Source organism: Mastigoproctus giganteus, chromosome 8, assembly GCF_048544385.1.
Source record: "Mastigoproctus giganteus isolate SK-2022 chromosome 8, ASM4854438v1, whole genome shotgun sequence".
NCBI classification, from domain to species: domain Eukaryota; kingdom Metazoa; phylum Arthropoda; class Arachnida; order Uropygi; family Thelyphonidae; genus Mastigoproctus; species Mastigoproctus giganteus.
The window spans coordinates 168,805,536-168,823,042 of NC_143582.1; the positions used below are offsets into that span (position 1 = coordinate 168,805,536).

Consider the following 17,507-nt stretch of genomic DNA (forward strand, 5'->3'; position numbering starts at 1 on the left):
GGGGGACAAGGCTTCTCAGGTCATAAATCAGGGAAACTTATTAAAAGGAAATCATAAGATAGAGAAGCATGACAACAATGGACCCCTCAACCTGCCTGAGGGCAGAGATCTAGGAGAATAGAAAGTGAGGTTCACATCAAGAAATACTCCTAGGAATTTGACACTGTCAGTGGGAGTCAGAACATTTCCTGGTAATTCCAGAAGTAGGGAAGATGCAGTATCAGCAGAAGTCATTCGACTTGGAGTAAAGATGAGATAACTTGACTTCTCTGGGTTAAATGACAGACCAAATACAGAGATACAGAGTATGTGTGTAAATGCCTGCCATTGTGTTTTCTGACTGAACTGGATTGCTATCTCTCATGTATGGTACATCTGTTGGCCCATACAATCCTGATAATCTTCAACTTTGTCCAGAGATCAACTACTAGTTTTTTGGTTGTAGTTCATGCACACTTGTGGGTAGCACAATGGTAAAACTGCCATCCTTTCCATACTGAGTGGAAAAGACCTGAGTTCGAGTCCTGTCGATGACATGAGGAATTTTTATGGACCTTTTCGCAACATTGCTGAGTTAGTTGATCTCAGGCGAAGTTGCCATGGTTTTTACTTCCAAAAACTCTGGATTTTTGTCCAGCAAACAGAAAATCGACCATAGAACACATGCAATTTACAGACAGAGTACAAGGAGCAATATGGCCTTAGTCACTGATGCTCCTAAACCCTACTACAACAAAAACACAGTTCATGCACTGACTGGATGCTTTTTTTTTTTTTTTGTCCTATCTGCCATTTATTGTATATCCTTGCCAGTGTGGTCCTTGCACATGATCATTTCAGCCATTATAGAAGTATTTTGTTCTATCTGCCATTTATTGTATATCCTAATCTTGCCAGTGTGGTCATTTTAGCCATTATAGAAGTACTGGTACTCATAAGCATTCTACATTCAAAAGTGTTGAGGTCATACTGTTTCTTGTTGTAGATGTTGTCACCTACATCTTCTCCAAGACTACTGTAGATATTCCTATTCACCTAGGATGTACAGTAAGAGTCAGATGTCACAATCGCATAATACATCAGCGCATTTATTATATGTGAACTTCTGGTGCACCTAACAAAGTGGGCTATGATATACATACAAGATGTACCAAATGTATTACTCATAAATTTTTTATTATGTTTATCATTATCAAATGAACATATTTTTTACTTGGATAAAAATTAGATAAGATTGGGCTAACAATTCAAAATGTATCAATTCATCTGTAGGGATATTTTTTTAAATTAATTAATTGATCAGATCTAGCCAAGTGGAATTAGTATTAATATCAGTATTAACAGTGGCAAATGATGAAAGGAAACAAGCATATACACAGCATCAGAAAAAAATTTTAAAAATTCCACATTACATGTCTATTCCCCTCTAATAATTTGTCTAGTTCTTCCTTAAATTTATTCAAACTATCCATTTCTTCCACCAACAGCCAATGGAAACTTGCTTCAAAAATCAACTATCCGCAGGCTAAAAGCATATTTCTGCATATCTATCCTGCACCCATCCTTCCTCAATTTAAATCTATGCCCTCTTATGTGTATTGTCTGAGCAAGAGTAAGTATGCTATCAACTTTGTATTCAATCCATTCGAAACCTTATACACCTCAATCAGATCTTCTCGTTGGTGCCTAGTTTCCAGAAGCAGCAATTTACAAATGTTAATCTTTCTTGGTAAGATAACAAGAAAAACTAAATCTCATTGATCTTCTCAGTACCCATCCCAACAGATCCATATCCTTCCTAAATTGAGAATTCTATACCTGTATGCAGTACTCAAGATGTGGTCTAAATATTGCTGTCTTATACTACAGGATAATCACCTCTTTATCCCTGCTGGCAAAATTCCTGTATATCATTGAAACCTCATGAGCTAACCTAGCTTCTCTCTGGGAAGCTTCTAAAAATAATCTTCTGTACTGCTGCTGCTTGTGGTGATGGTTCATGGCTATGGCCCTCTGATCAGTTTTAAATCTGAACAGCTTCTTTTCCATCTTGGCTTTCCAAGATGGAAAAGAAGCTGTTCTTGTAAGTGGCTTCTCAGACAGCTAAGCAGTGTGTGACTTTGCACTAGCAAAAACTTTGTATACAGAGACTAGTTTCTAACAGGGATGAAACTCTAAATACAATAGTTGCCACATAAATTGCAATACTAAAAATTTCTTCTCAAAACATATAACTGTTCTTATAGACTGAATTTTCTTATTGAACTGATCAAAAATATTTAAATACTACATTATATTAGTAAAAGGAATTATGAACTATAAAGACACATTTAGAAAAAAATGTATGGAAATACACTGCAAGATTTGTGAACATTTTTCGGTTGTGATTGATGTGATTGAACATTTAAAAAAAAAAAAAAAAAAAAAACGACAGTGCTAGTATATGTAAGGTTGTGACATAAGCCCATAGGTCTCTTATAAAATATTAGTATTTCATGGTATCAGATTCTTGATGTAATCGTTACATGTTTCTTCGAACCAACAAGAATAACAGTTCATTGCAAAAAATTTTACCATAATGTGCAAGTAACTTTCTGTGGAGTTTTGAATCTACTTCCTGACCATGATAAGCATTTGAGAGCCTATTGGATATGACATCTTTGCATGAAGAGAACACAGTACAATATTTGGTACAAATTAATCATTATTGTATGACAAAGGTTAAAGTCATACTGGAAAATAGTTTCTCTTTCCTGAAAGTGGTCCCTCATAACAGGAAGAAGAGCTTTTTATTAAAAAATTTCAACATTAACAGTACCATTCAAAAAATTTATTCTTCCCAATCTTTTGCTTGTTATGCATCCCAATCGTATGGCTCAATGGAAACTTCACTATTGACTCAATGCAGTTAGTGAACAGCATCGCAGAATCTGTGCTGACTGTAGCAAATGTGCTGAAAGTTCCCATCGCTGAGAGGAAATTACAGATTCTCATTAGTAACTAATTGGCATGGTCTTTTGCTCCAATTAGGTATTTTTTCCTTCTTGATATGGTTAATAAAAGCTTCTTACAACAGATATGCTTTTCAGACTACTACGAAAGAACTGTCTTTGTCAGACAGTTCTTTTAATTGCATTTACACCATTGGACTCAGGGGAAGTCATGGTGGACTGGAGATGTGCAAATGTTTCCCCAATTCACAAAGAGAGATCATAAGATGGACTGGTAATTACAGACCTGTTAGTTTAACTTCTGTTCAGGGAAAATAATGGAGTCACTGGATAAAGAAGCACTGCAGGATCACCTAGACAAGACTGCAGTTATAGTTCAGACAGCACATGGGTTTGTTAAGGGGAAGTCTTGTCTGACAAATATGATTGGATACTATAATGTGGTCACAAAGTAACTGGATGCAAAAAATAATTTTGATATCATATATTTGGAGTTTAGGAAAGCTTTTGATACTGTTGCACATGGAAGACTACTCTACAAATTGGAGCAGTATGGCATTAAGGGCAACTTGATGCCCTTAATGTAAGTACTGTATACAATGGATAAAGGGATGGGTGAGCAGGAGAAGACAGAGTAGTAATCAATGGACATTGCTCTTCATGGAATAATGTTACTAGTGGAGTCACCCAGGGTTTGGGCCGACCGGGCTAGCCGAGTGGGTAAAGTACCTGCCCGGCAACCCAAAGGTCGCGGGTTCGATTCCCGCTTCGGGCTTGGATCAAAGTACTGCAAAAACCTTGGGAGGTGCAATATGGCCACAGCAGCCGATGCGCCAACAACTACCAAATCAAAAAAAAAAAAAAAAAAACCCAGGGTTTGGTGTTGGGTACATTGTTGTTTTCCGTATCTATTAATAATATTGATCACCTACTTTGGGGTTACTGCATATGGGTAGCAGTAACCCCAAAGTAACAGACCAACTGTATGGTATTACACTCAGGGTAGTGAGAATGAAAAAGACCTAGTGGTAATTGTGCAGTCAGATAGGAAGTTTTCTGAGCAGTGCAAACAGAATGCAAGAGTCATGGGTCTTGTCAATGATATATAGGAATTTTTCTAGCAGGAATAAGGAGGTGATTATCCCCTTGTATAAGACAATAGGTCAGGCCACACCTTGAGTACTGTATACATGTCTGGAGGTATCATTTTAGGATGTAGAGCTGCTGGAATGAGTACAGAGAAGGGCAATGAGATTGGTGAATGGAACAAAGGGTTGCTCTTACAAAGAAAGGCTTAAGGTCTGCAAATTGCAGCATCTGGAGACTAGGCACCTGTGAAGTGATCTGAGTGAGGTGTATAAGGCCTTGAATAATTTGGACAAGCTCAATGCCGATGGGATTCTTCCTCTTGCCGAGATTAGTCAGCTGAGGGAACATAAATTCAAATTGAGGAAAAACAGTTGTAGAATAGATGTGCTGAAATTTGCCTTTAGCCAGTGGGTGGTTGATTGTTTGTACAAACTTCCATCTGCCATTGTGGAAGTTGATAGCTTAAATAAATTCAAGGCTGAACTAGACAAACTTTTGGAGTGAATGGATTTGTGAAACGGTAAGAGTGTTTTTTTTTTTGGTTGATGCTAAATAAGCTTGCTTGCTTGCATCATATGCCTTATGCTAATGCTAATCTTACTTCCACACGGCTTTTAGGTCTTTAGAGCTTGCATAACAATCATGAAAGCTTAGAAGCTGTAAAAGTTTGTCCTGTGCTAGTGTAGCTCAGGCCTGTTCCATATTTTTTTTTCTTTTTTTTTTTGACATTTCCACTCTCACTTTCTTTTTAAGAATTCTTGATACAAAAGTCTAATTTCCAAATTTTTTTGGAAATATACTGACTAGAAAAGCCCTCCCTATAATGAACAATATTTACACTTTTATTCCTATGTGTTAGCTATTTGTATGTTATATTTCTGTTAAACAACTCTGATAGCATGTGGTGGAAGGCAGACATCTTTATATATGTTATGATGCAAAAATGTGTATCTATTACAGAATTTGCATATGAGAAGCATTCAGCACAAAGCAAACATATTCTAATATTACAGGATGGTGATATGGGGCCTTGAAATTATATAATTTATTATTATTATAATTCCTTTATTTGAAAATAAATTTCATGTTTTTTTCGCTATTCTAGCAACCTTTTCTTCCCATCCTAATAGGGATGGCATGGGAAAGTGAAGGGGGCCATTGGTTGAGAGGGAAGTAAATTGCAGTTTTTTATATCATGAAATGGGAGGAGAAGAGTGGGGGGAGATTAATACACAAGAGAATATTTTTAATAAGGTTTAGTTCAAGGTTGTGAGGACTGCAAATTTGTAGGGCTCTTAACTATATCAGCTTTAATGCTTACTAGATGACTGGAATAATAAGTAAGAATGCTCCCCACATGCAAGTTTCCTGTATACAGTTTTGGTGATAGTACTGCTATGATTTTTTATTAAAATGTCTAAAAAAAGAAGGAGCTCCTTCTCCTTCAACTCCATAAAAAATATATATATATTGTAATCCTGCTTTAATTAACATATGAAATTCATTTAGGGATTCTCTACAATGTGATCCCAGATGACAAATATATCATCTGCATACATCTTCAGTTTGGTTGGGAGGAGTGAACAATTCAGAAAGAGCAGAAGTGTTAAAATCTGACATGAATACTTCTTACAAAAGTTGGGAAGATAATGGGTTTCCAAGCTTTCTTGTTTTGGAAATAGAATTGGTCCTGGAATTGGAAATCAACTGTTCTATTGTTAGATCTATCAGATTGGAAATTTCTTCAAGATATAAGGTGATTGGTGCATGCTTTGCATGTTGCATTTATGTGCCAAACTAGTTTGACATCTGCAGAGGAGAATTTTGGTATACAGGCTGTCTCAAAAATATTGGTACAAATGTTTAGGGGAGGTAGGTAACATCTAAAGGAATGTGAATCGCATAGGAACCCATAATCAGAAATGTCACAGGAAAGTAGTAGCAGAGGCACAAGAAGCAGAAATGACAAGACAGTAATTAGTGGCAAACATTTATTTGACATAATATTAACAATGGAGTACGAGATGGGTGCATTTCATGATTTTACAACAGCTGCTCGAAGGTTCCACCACGAGACGCGATGCATGCGTGACACCGACGCAGCATGGATTGGCGGACATGGTCGAACACACCTGGAGTTTCTTTGACAGTAGCAGCAGCGCAGACAAGTCTCGCCACGAGATCCATTTCCATCTCCACAGGCGATTCATACACGATAGATATGAGGGCCCCCACAGAAAGAAATCAAGGCTCGATAAATCAGGTAAGCATGAGGACCAGGCAATGGTTCCACCACGGCCAATCCATCAACGCCCAAAATGCCTGTTCAAATGGTCACGAACACACCTTCCATAATGGGCAGGCGCCCCATCATGTTGAAACCGAATGTTGCGTCTCACATTTGCTGGAACATCATCAAGTAACCCTGGTAGAACTTCTTCAAGAAAGATCTGATATTTAGCGGAGTTCATGCGGGATGGTAACAGGTATGGGCCGATTAAGCAGTCACCGACCATACCTGCCCACGCATTTATTGCGAAGCAATGTTGTGCTGCATGGGGGGGCGCACACCGTGTGGTCCCTCTGCTAATCCATACACTAGGTGCATGTCTGCCAGCTCACAGTTCGTATATCGATGCATGCTCTTCGTGCAGCGAGTACTGCTTGAATGAGTAAACCAGAAATTTTCCCTCTCGCGAACTGATGAACAGCGCCATATACCGACTTACGGTGATGTTTCCGGTTATGGGTTCCTATGCGATTCACATTCCTTTAGATGTTACCTACCTCCCCTAAACATTTGTACCAATATTTTTGAGACACCCTGTATATACATATATATAGCTTATATGTAGAAGTTTGCCAATATGCTCCCTTTATATTGTTCAGAAGTCTACCTGAGTCTTTCAAAAAGGTCTTTGGAGTCTTTTTAGTGTATATAAGTGAAGAATATTGGAAATAACTTTCTCAAGTTATCTGGAGTGGCATCCTTTGAGCCACTTACTGCTCATTATGGGATGAACTGGATGACCCTCTTTGTGCACCTTTATACTTACAAAAATGGAAAAGGGGGAGAAAGGTTCTCAATTATTAAGATCATAAATTTGTGTAATGTTGATTTTGTTGAACAGGTCCTGATATTTTTTCTTTACCATATTTCTTTATCTACAAGTAAGTTGGAGGGTTTCAGGTTTTTATTTTACCTAGTAATACCACTCCTCATTTTTTTTTTTCAATCTTGCTGATGTGTACTGTGTTGCCAATTTTGAGCACTCTGAGAGTTTCCTTTATACTACATGGCACTATCCTCTTTTTCTTAAACACCTGTATATACAGGGTGTTTCAAATGTAAGTGCAAAAAACTTCTAGGGTCCAAAATAAGAAAAAAAATCACATAAAATGGATTAGATTCTGAATGGTTAAGGAGCTATGGCTGTTAGAACTTCATAAAAAAAATGGCCATAGAGTTTTCAATAGTAAAAACAATAAAAGGGATAACATAATTTTAAAATAAAGGAATAAACAAACACATACTTAATATTAAAACTAGTATGTGTCTGCTCATTTTTATTAATTTTTTATTATTTTATTATATTTATTGTGTTTTTACCATTTAAATCTTCATAACCATTTTTTTAAATTCAAACAGCTATAACTCCATAATCTTTCAGAATCTATCACATTTATGACTTTTCTTTTTCTTTTATTCTGGACCCTATACATGGTCCAGAATTTTTTTGCACATATTTTGGAAACATCCTGCATTTATATTGTTATTTTATTAGTAACGTTCCCAAATGTCACATACTGTACTCATCAAAGTAACACACCAAACACCCTTAAGTTTTTACTAATGGCATAAGAGGATACCTAGCTTTAACTTTTATTCCCCCATGTGTTTTACCAATTGTCCAAGGGCATCCAAGTTCTAACTTTTCCACTAATGCTGATGCTCCCCAAGGTTCAGTTCTTTCTCCCATACTTTTCCTCTTGTATATTAATTACCTTCCACTGATTGTAAATCTTATCCATAGTTTTTCTGATGACAGCACATTGCATCCACCTTCCAATTTGAGAAACTTTGATCTGCACAAACAGCTTCATCTTGTCAAATATCCCTCACCAATTCCTTAAATGCTTATCTTCAAGTAATTCTCCAATGAGGCAAAAATAACTTAGTAAATCTAAGGTATTCCTTGAGTGGAATGAAGTGTAGGTAAACAGTGTTTTATCTACACTTACTGTGTTTGCAATATGACTATCACAAAAGATCACTTCGGTCACCAGAACTTGTGGAAACAACTTGCTGATATAAATCTGTCACATGGTCAAACTGGCTCTCCCTGCTAATGGAGTTAATTCTCATTATACAACAGCTAGCTGTGCAGACATCATATAATGCTAACCAACAGACAAAGAAACGTTGGGTATATATACCAAATTTAGGAATTAAATAAATATATTTAAACTTTTTTCAGAAATCTTAAATAAATATATGGCACGTAACTGATTCTATATTTATCTGCAAATAATGTTCTTTACATGTGCTTGCTAAATTTCAGTAAAATATTATAGACCAGGAGTGGCCAACTTAATTTGTGATGCAATCTACTTTTTTCCTTCAAAATGTGCCATGATCTACCATCTCGAAAATTTCATTGCACAAGGTGCACAAATCAAGGGATGACTGTATATTTAAAATTCGCGGTGATCGACTCGTTGGCCACCCCTGTTATAGACCATCTAAAACAAATCTGTTATCAGTAAAATGATTTGGCTTGACAGAACAGGTGTAACAATGAAAGCTGAATCTAAATCTGGATCTAAATGGTGTTTAGTGAGAAACAAAGTTGCAAGTGTTAGTTACTGCACCCATTTTCCAATTTTACCTAAACTGTCACCTAATTTTGTAAAAACATATTGTTTATTTTTTTTTAAGCCCAATGCTAAATAAGTCTAACATCCTAATAATAATACTTACCTAAATACATATGGACCAACTTCTTCAAAAATAGGTTTATCACCAGATGCAAACTCATGAGGATTAGTAATATTAAATACATATATTGTAAAATAAACTGGCACAGGAGAATTTTCCCACTTCTTTAATAATTCGCTTCCTTCTTCTAGCACCAATTTCTATAATATAAAAATAGAGTTAAAATATAAGTATGTACATTTTAGAAACAGCATTTAAAATAAAATTAAATCAATGCAAAGTTTATACATATCATTCAAGTATTCCCAACAGTACAAAAACTGCTACTGAGAATACTTATAATATTAATACAGTGGGAACTGAAAAGGACTACAGGACCACAGAAAAAATATGGGGAATTTTTTTTTTTTTTTTTTATGTGAACCCCAAACACGAGAGGTATTAGAACCTATAGTACTTAGTACCATGCTTGGGTTAGGGTTGAAGGAGAAGTATGGGGGGGGGGTGATGCCAGAAACTTTGCTCTAGAGACTAAACATGGGTTTCACCACTTCAAGCCTCCAATAAGCAAAGTGGTGGTATTTCACCGGTTGATGAAACCAAATATCCATTTGGAAAATTCTATGGAAAGCACTGCCAGAAGTAGCTACATTGGATCATGGCCACACTGAGGAGAGTGAAATGTGTCCATGGCCATGGGTGCCAGATTTTGAGGGCATTGCACCATCAGGGTATAGATAACATTCAATTTTTTTTTTTCTTAAATTAACTGAATTTTTGTTCTTCTTCTATGATTAACAGAAATGAAATGTAAATATAGTTATCTCCTTATTAATTAATTACTAAGATTATAACTTTATAGAACACTTAATAAAGCTCTATAGTTTTACATTCTCTGAACTTTAGCCATTCAATTTAATAACAACTGTATAACATTTATTACTCTTCTCCCATATAAGTTTAAGTTTCTTTTCTCACTATATATGTATCTCGATACATATATAGTGAGAAAAGCTTAGTATATTAGAGCACGATAACAATACCTCGATTCACGATAACAATACCTATGACGAATGTCATTTAAAGTTAACAACACTGCATTAAAATTACATTTAATCTATGAATTTCTTTTTTCCATACAATTTTTATGGAAAAAAAAGAAATAATAACTGCCAGCTTTCTATTTGTCTGATTTTAATGAAATTTGGAATGGCTCAACAAATATTTTGTTGAACATCCAGTTCATATTTTTTATTACATCTAGTTCATATTTTTTATATATTCTTGTGGCAGCTTTATAGGTATATAGCTATAAAGGAATATCCATTCCCAATGAATGGATATTCACTCCTAGTAAATGAATATGTTATGTGCAGATGGATGGCTGGAGGGATGGACATGGTGAAAACAATAGGCTCATATGCATATATATATATATTATTATTATTATTATTAGCCATATGGTGCAAGGAAACCTGAGGCTTATGCTGCACCAGCCAAAAAAAATTTGATTTACCCTGCGACCCAGAGAGAGAAGTAGAAGGAAATCACCAAAAAAAGAGAAGAATGATGCTATCCAGCACATATATATATATATATATATATATGCTGGATGTATATATATATACATCCATATCTATATATGGATGTATATATATATATATATATATACAGTATATGCAAACATCTATAAAGCTGCCACAAGAATATATAAAAAATATGGACTGGATGTAATTTTCAAACCAATAAATAAAATAGGTAATTTCCCAAACAAGATGCAGACAAGTTATTTGAAAAAAGCACAACTGTGGAAAAATTTGTCAGGGAGACTGAAAGGTTATTTGACATGAGAATGGGGGTGCATTGTAAACAAGTAAAAAAGGGAAATACCAAGAAATTAGAGATCATGGACATGCTTATAGTTGTTTAATGTAAACAAATTTTGAAGTTATACAGAGGGGAAGGGATTTCATTAAACTAAAAATTACAAAAGCTATGTACATTAGATAATTTAAAGACAAGATAATAAACAAAAATGTGGTAAGGGTTGTACATACATTATGGGTGTAACTCTGATGACAGAACATAAATTTTTAATGTAAAAAATGTTTTTTCAGTTTTTTTCCCCCTTTATTGTTTATTTTGTTTTTTGGGTTTTTTTTTTTTTTCACTTTTTTTTTTTTTTTTTAACTCAGGCTATAAAATTCATGTAAATAAAAATAAGAGAACTGATCTTTAGAGGGCAAGGCAGATCATCTTGATTTCTCTCATTGACCAACTGAAAGAGGATTACTCTCTTATCCTCCCTTTTCTTACTTGCCTGTTCGAGCCCGTCACCACCAGATACGGAGGATGCGGAAAGGTCAAGGGAATGACCACCGCATATTCCCGGAGCAATATGGCCTTAGTTGCTAATGCTCCTAAAAACCAAATAACAAACAAACAAACAAACTTACTTGTCTGAACACTGAAAGTTGTGCACATAATCAAGGGATTGATATAGGTCCCAAAATGTGATTCTCTTCATAAGGGTAAATATTGCAAAGTAACAGTACTTTTTAATTGTGGTTATACCTTGGCTGAATGACGTTGAGAACCAAAATAAAGGGATTTTTTTTTTTTTTTTAAATTTTTGAACGTTGTTTCTTTGTGTTATTGAATCTAATTAGGGTTTATTTTTTTTTTTTTTTTAAATTTTTGAACGTTGTTTCTTTGTGTTATTGAATCTAATTAGGGTTTATTAATTGGTGCAGTGTCAATAATTTTTAACATGTTTTCAAATTTTCTAAAAGCTGTTAAAAGATACAGGAATGTCCAAATCATTTTGTTATCCATACTGACTTATGCTGCTTCTTGCTTTAGAAACAATAGTTTGATTTTTATAAGTATATGCAGAAAAATAAGTTTCATTTCAGGTAGCTTGGCATTCCGAACTTTTGTACATGAAATTTTTCTGAATGTCTAGGATGAATATATATATATATATATATATAATTTTTTTTTTATTTAGAAATAAGTGGAAATAGTTTTAGACAAGAGTAACCGGACTTAGTATATTAACAGCTTAGTATATTAGAGCAGCTGTTGTTATTTTATCTTTCACTTACTGAAATTGTTCTCCGTTGTTTTCCCTTTATGAGACACCCATCCAAGTTTTATTGCAACTCTAAGTTTTGTCTATTATACAAGCCATTTTATTATTCATTTCTACATTATTAATTTTACCTATTATATAATTATATTAATAACAGATCTTTACCAGATGTCAAGTGGGCCAAGAAAGCTGTCACACTTTCAAAATCGACAATTATAAAAAAAAAAAAAAAAGTTAGTTAACATATGTTACATTTCAGGCACCTAAATGATAACACAACTTGTTGAGAGGCTGGGTCAGTGGCGTAGCCACCATACAGGCAGGTAGGCAAGGCAATTGCCTCCGGGCCCTTTAGGGGCCCGGCGTCTTTGGCTATCTCCTGTTTTTGCAATTTTTTAAATAAGTAGAGGTTCGAACATGTTCTTTGCCTCCGGGCCCGAAAAAGGGTAGCTACGCTACTGGGCTGGGCTGGGTGTGCTAAAGTTGCTCTTTTCAGGTACGTCTCGGCTGTGGACTACAGAGTTTAGAGAACAGACATCTTTGGGGTTACCTCATGAAGGTATTTAAGGCCTTTAACCCTTTGCAGTCCAGAATAATTTTCAGTCTTCGCCATGCAGTCCAGCTCTACCAATCAAAAAAATTACTACGTGAAATGTGATGCTCAAAAATTATTTATTTTCGGGTTGACATCAGTTAATATAGAAAACAGCATGACAACTGTTTAAAAGCTCCAATGCAATGTTTCTTCCTGAAAGAAAATATTCAGAAAACCTTTCAACTAGATAATTTATTTTACTTTCGAGCTCCTAATTTGAATTGGTCCTTTTGCAGGTGGCAGAGATGCAACATCCAATATATCTGCAGAAATCTCTTCCTGCTAAATGCATTCGTGGAAAATTTCTCTCTTCATTCTTCAAACTATTATTTATTTATAACCGTTTGTTTGTTTTTTATTTAGTTCCATGTTGATAACTCCAAAAAAAAAAAAAAAATCCTTGAGATTGTTTATGTAAAACTTAAACTCAGTCCACCATATGGAAGTCGGAAACTATCTCATTTGTAAGTGCTTCTGTTTGTTTTTTTTTTTTTTTTTTTCTCGATTTCTTCAAAAATGTCTAACAATTTCTCAGAAATTTAGCTAACAGAAAGATCTTCACTCGAACTTGCCTACATAACCAAATATTTTATGCTAATACTGAGAGTAAATTATTTCGTGACTTCTGCACCGAAAATAAACAACGCCACCTGCCATTAATAGCTGAATATAAAATCAATAAACATCCACTGTTTTTCAGATCCGTTTAGGAAGTGTGATAGCAGCACAGAGTAGTAACATATCTTACTTCTTTGTGGATAGCAGCACAGAGTAGTAACATATCTTACTTCTTTGTGGATAGCAGAACAGCGGGAAGCAAATTTTATCATCGGAAACGCTGACAGTCGCGCCAGTTTCGACTCTGACTTGAGAAGTGCAGACAAAAAATAAAATAATAAAATAAATCGCCTGCTGTTTTAAATATAAACATCGATTTAGTTTTTCAAATTGTTTATGAAAAGCATAAATAAATGGCAGTACAGTAATTGTGCCAGCATACCAGGAAAACAAATTTCATAATCGCAAACAATCGAGACATTCGGACTTTAAGAAGAGAGAAAGGAAAAAAAAAAAAAAAAAAAAACCACTGCCTCTGTTAACAATTGAATATAAATATAGACCTAGTTTCTTCACATGAAGCATGAATAGATGTTAGTACAATAAAGCGGAAAACAAATTTCCTAATCGGAAACGCCGGCGTTCGCGGTGCCACTAAGCCCCACTGAAAGTGGACTTAAAAAAATAAACCGCCGCCAGCTTTTAACAATTGATAATAAACGTCAATAAACATGGGTTTAGCATTCCCGATTGTTTATAATAAAAGTAAATATATGGTAGTACAGTAATTGCGCCAGAACAGCGGGAAAACAAATCCAATAATCGGAAACGCCAACGGCAGCAATGGACGAGAAATCGGACTCGAAGTGGAATTTTACGGAGCGAAATTGGACAGCACAGGAAATAAGCAGAATTAATTGGACGGACATTTTCATGATGGCAGGTGAAACAAGAACAAGAAAGCACAAATAATACAGTCGAACCTCTGAAATCTGGTTTCCAAGGACCTGATCCTTTCCAGATCTTGAAAGTTCCCAAATTTTAGGTATTCATATCAGAGTATAAACAAGTTAGTTAATATACACTGCATTTCCGCAGCGTAGCAAACAATAATAATTCAAAATTTATAAAAAAAAAAAAAAAAGAAAGAAATGAATCAGAACTCCTGTTCCAATTTTATAGTAATATTTCTGTAGGGGAAAACTGGGTAGAGAATGTTATGAAATCGGAATTGAACTTAAAAGCAGCCCAGGGAGCCAATAGAATATACATTGAAACTTTGGTAACAGTCTGTAATTTCCTTATCGATTAATGTGGAAACTTTTATATATGTCAACTTTTGTGTGGAGGGTGGGGAAGAACGAGAGCTGTTGTTGTTGTTGTTGTTTGCTGGAAGAAAAGCCGCGTTTCTGGAAGTAAAACCATGCTACCCTCGTCTGAGACCGACTAACTCTGCCACGTTATGAAAAAGGTCCATAAAATTCCTCCCGTCATCGACGGGATTCGAACTCTTGGGACAACAGAACTTGGGTTCTGTTGTCCCAAGGACCAACAGAACCCAAGTTCTGTTGGTCCTTGGTAATATGCAAAATATATTTTCATTTATATTAACATATTTGTATGGTCGGGGGGCCAGGGAAGCTATGCTGATCTTAAAAGCTTTCTAGGGCTAACGAAACATGCTGAAAATGTAATATCAATTGATTTTTTTTTTTTTTTTTTTTTATAAAGTCAATGTCTAAATATCTGATAACATACTGCCAGAGCCGTACTTATGAACAGTCAAATGAGGCGCTAGACTCGGGCCTCGCCACAAAGGGGCCTATGTAATCTCAATTTTTTAAAGCGATTTCTTTTTTTTTTTTTAACACCCTGATCCAAACTAGGGCCCACTTGTAAGCATGTAAACAGAGACAGGTGGAATTTGCTGAAAGTGGGAAAGACTCATTTCTGCGAAACAACAGAGGAATTTCCAGGATAAAGGAAAATCATAATCTCCTAATTTTCTAAAGGGTGCTTAGAGTAGAACACTGGTTGACCATGGCGTATTGTCCGCGTAGGAAATATGTCTTAATCTTTCCCACTGGCTATGGACACAAGAAAGCAGTTGACCGACGCTACTTCTTGGTACAGGCGGTTGTTACGGATACCATTAAATCGTGCAATTTTAATCCCATTAGCTCTTAAGTCGTGCTTTCTACAGCAGCAGCAGCTCTATTGCCTAAAGGTGTGAACAATGCGTACCCAGGTCTCTCGAAATCCGTTCATAATATGTGGAAATTTTATTCGTTCTACGGAAACTGTTTTAATTGGACCACCTATGGATTTCAGAATCTATAAGCTGAGACCTGAAGCGGCCTCCGTAGCCGAGTGGTCAAGAGCGGGAGTGCAGTAGCAGATGCTCTTTGTGTAGAGCGGGGTTCAAGCCCCTGACTGCTGAATACGGTCGATCTGCCAACCCGCACTGGACCAGCGTGGCAGATTATGGTCCATTGCCCCATTTCCCTCAGCATGAATTGTTGAGGAGGCTTCCGTCCTGAAGTGGGTTGATAATGGCTGCACTTTACCACTTTAAGCTGAGACCTGAACACTGAAATTTAGTTTAATTTAGCAGTTGATGTGTAAAGTTTAAAGTGTGATACAAGAGTGCACACATTGAGGTAAATATAGGTAAGTATCTATATCTTAAAGTAGTGTTGTTGTTGTTGTTAAATAAAATTTTGATTTATTACAATTTATTAAACTAAAAAATGTATTAATCAATTTTTTTATCATTGGATCATCTCCAATATATATGGATATATAAGAAATTGTGTCAAACAATAAAGGTAAAGGTAAATTATCAACCCACTGCAAGATGGACGCCTCCTCAACAATTCATACTGAGTCAAATAATAGACCGTATTGATAATGGGGGGGGGGGATTAATAAAACAAATAGAATCCCAACAAAATTATTGCCGCTATGTTTTAAAAAGAGTTATTACTACATTTCAGTTATTAAGTAACCTTGCATTTACAAGTAGTAATGACAATATATATTCCAAACGTAAAGGAATTTTTTTTAAAGTATTTTGAAATATATTAGTCAATTTGACGTATTTTTAAAACATAATATAGAAATGTATGCAAATTTCTGACCTGGTAAAACAAAATTACCTTTCACACAAAACCTGTGATGACTTTATACATTTAATGCAAATAATACAAAAGAAACTTTAATATGAGCAGTAGGGTTTTAACAGCATCAGCGACTAAAGCCATATTACTCCGTGTATGCTGACTGTAAATTGCATGTGTTCTATGGTCGATTTTATGTTTGGTGGAAGAAAAACGAGTTTCAGAGAGAAAAAAACATGCTACCACGCCTGAGACCAACTAACTCAGCCAAGTTGTGAAAAAGCCCATAAAGAAATCCTCACATCATCGATGGGACTCGAACTGTCGCCACAGTTAGTAATGCCTTATCACTACGTCATCAGTGCGCTATCCGTTGTGTTAAATGGACCAAGGTCTTTATTTACGCTTTGTTACTATTAGTAGTCGTAGTGATGCTTTTGTTCGTGTTATTTGTGTACTGTTGTGAATATTATAAACACGATATAACTTTTGAGTTTGTGATATTTCATCTCATAAAAGTGCTTTGAAATTTTTAATAATGCCTGGAAAATGTTGTGTTCCTGGATGCCGTGGAAATTATAAAGCTGGTCTGAAAGTACACGTCTTTGGCTTTGTTAGTTAAAACACGATACTGTTTTAACTAACAAATAGTTGAAAGCTGTACCAAAGAAAGAGAAGGCTCTGAAAAATAGTATTAAGAGTAAATATTATTATGAAAATCTTGAGAATTTCATACGTTCCCACAACTAGCAGAGTGGATGAATAAACATTCAGGCACTCTATGAAGTTATCGGCCTGTCCATGCAGAACTTCAATCTTGTCCTGATTCTCGTTGTCTGAATATTAATATATTTCTAAACCTTACCTTACGATATGCAAATTACCTGTATTGCACATAACCCAAAGAAATCTATGCAGGATTGTCACAACAGCTGAGTTTAAAACAAACATCAACCTTAAGTATGGTTGAAGACACTAAAAAATAGTATTATGAGTAAATATGATTATGAAAAAGTTCGAGAATGGTTCGAAAACACTTAAAACTTTTTTTAGATATGCACATGCTAAAACCCCTGTCTAACGTTGACAAAGAAAAGTAATTTGTCTTTTATGATTCATTTTGTCAATATTTGAAAAATAAAGTAGTAGTTATTTACCTCAT

At 35.3% G+C, this 17,507-nt stretch overlaps 1 protein-coding gene across 1 annotated transcript in view; it reads right to left on the minus strand.

The window, feature by feature from the left end:
* The window catches only part of LOC150081998 (lysosome membrane protein 2-like), a 283,555-nt gene that overhangs the window by 196,967 nt on the left and 69,081 nt on the right, over nucleotides 1-17,507 (minus strand). The window contains exon 2 of the mRNA XM_090379893.1: nucleotides 9,022-9,179. Within this exon, the coding sequence (XP_090236019.1) occupies nucleotides 9,022-9,179 (158 nt within the window). The remainder of the gene's footprint in view (nucleotides 1-9,021; nucleotides 9,180-17,507) is intronic.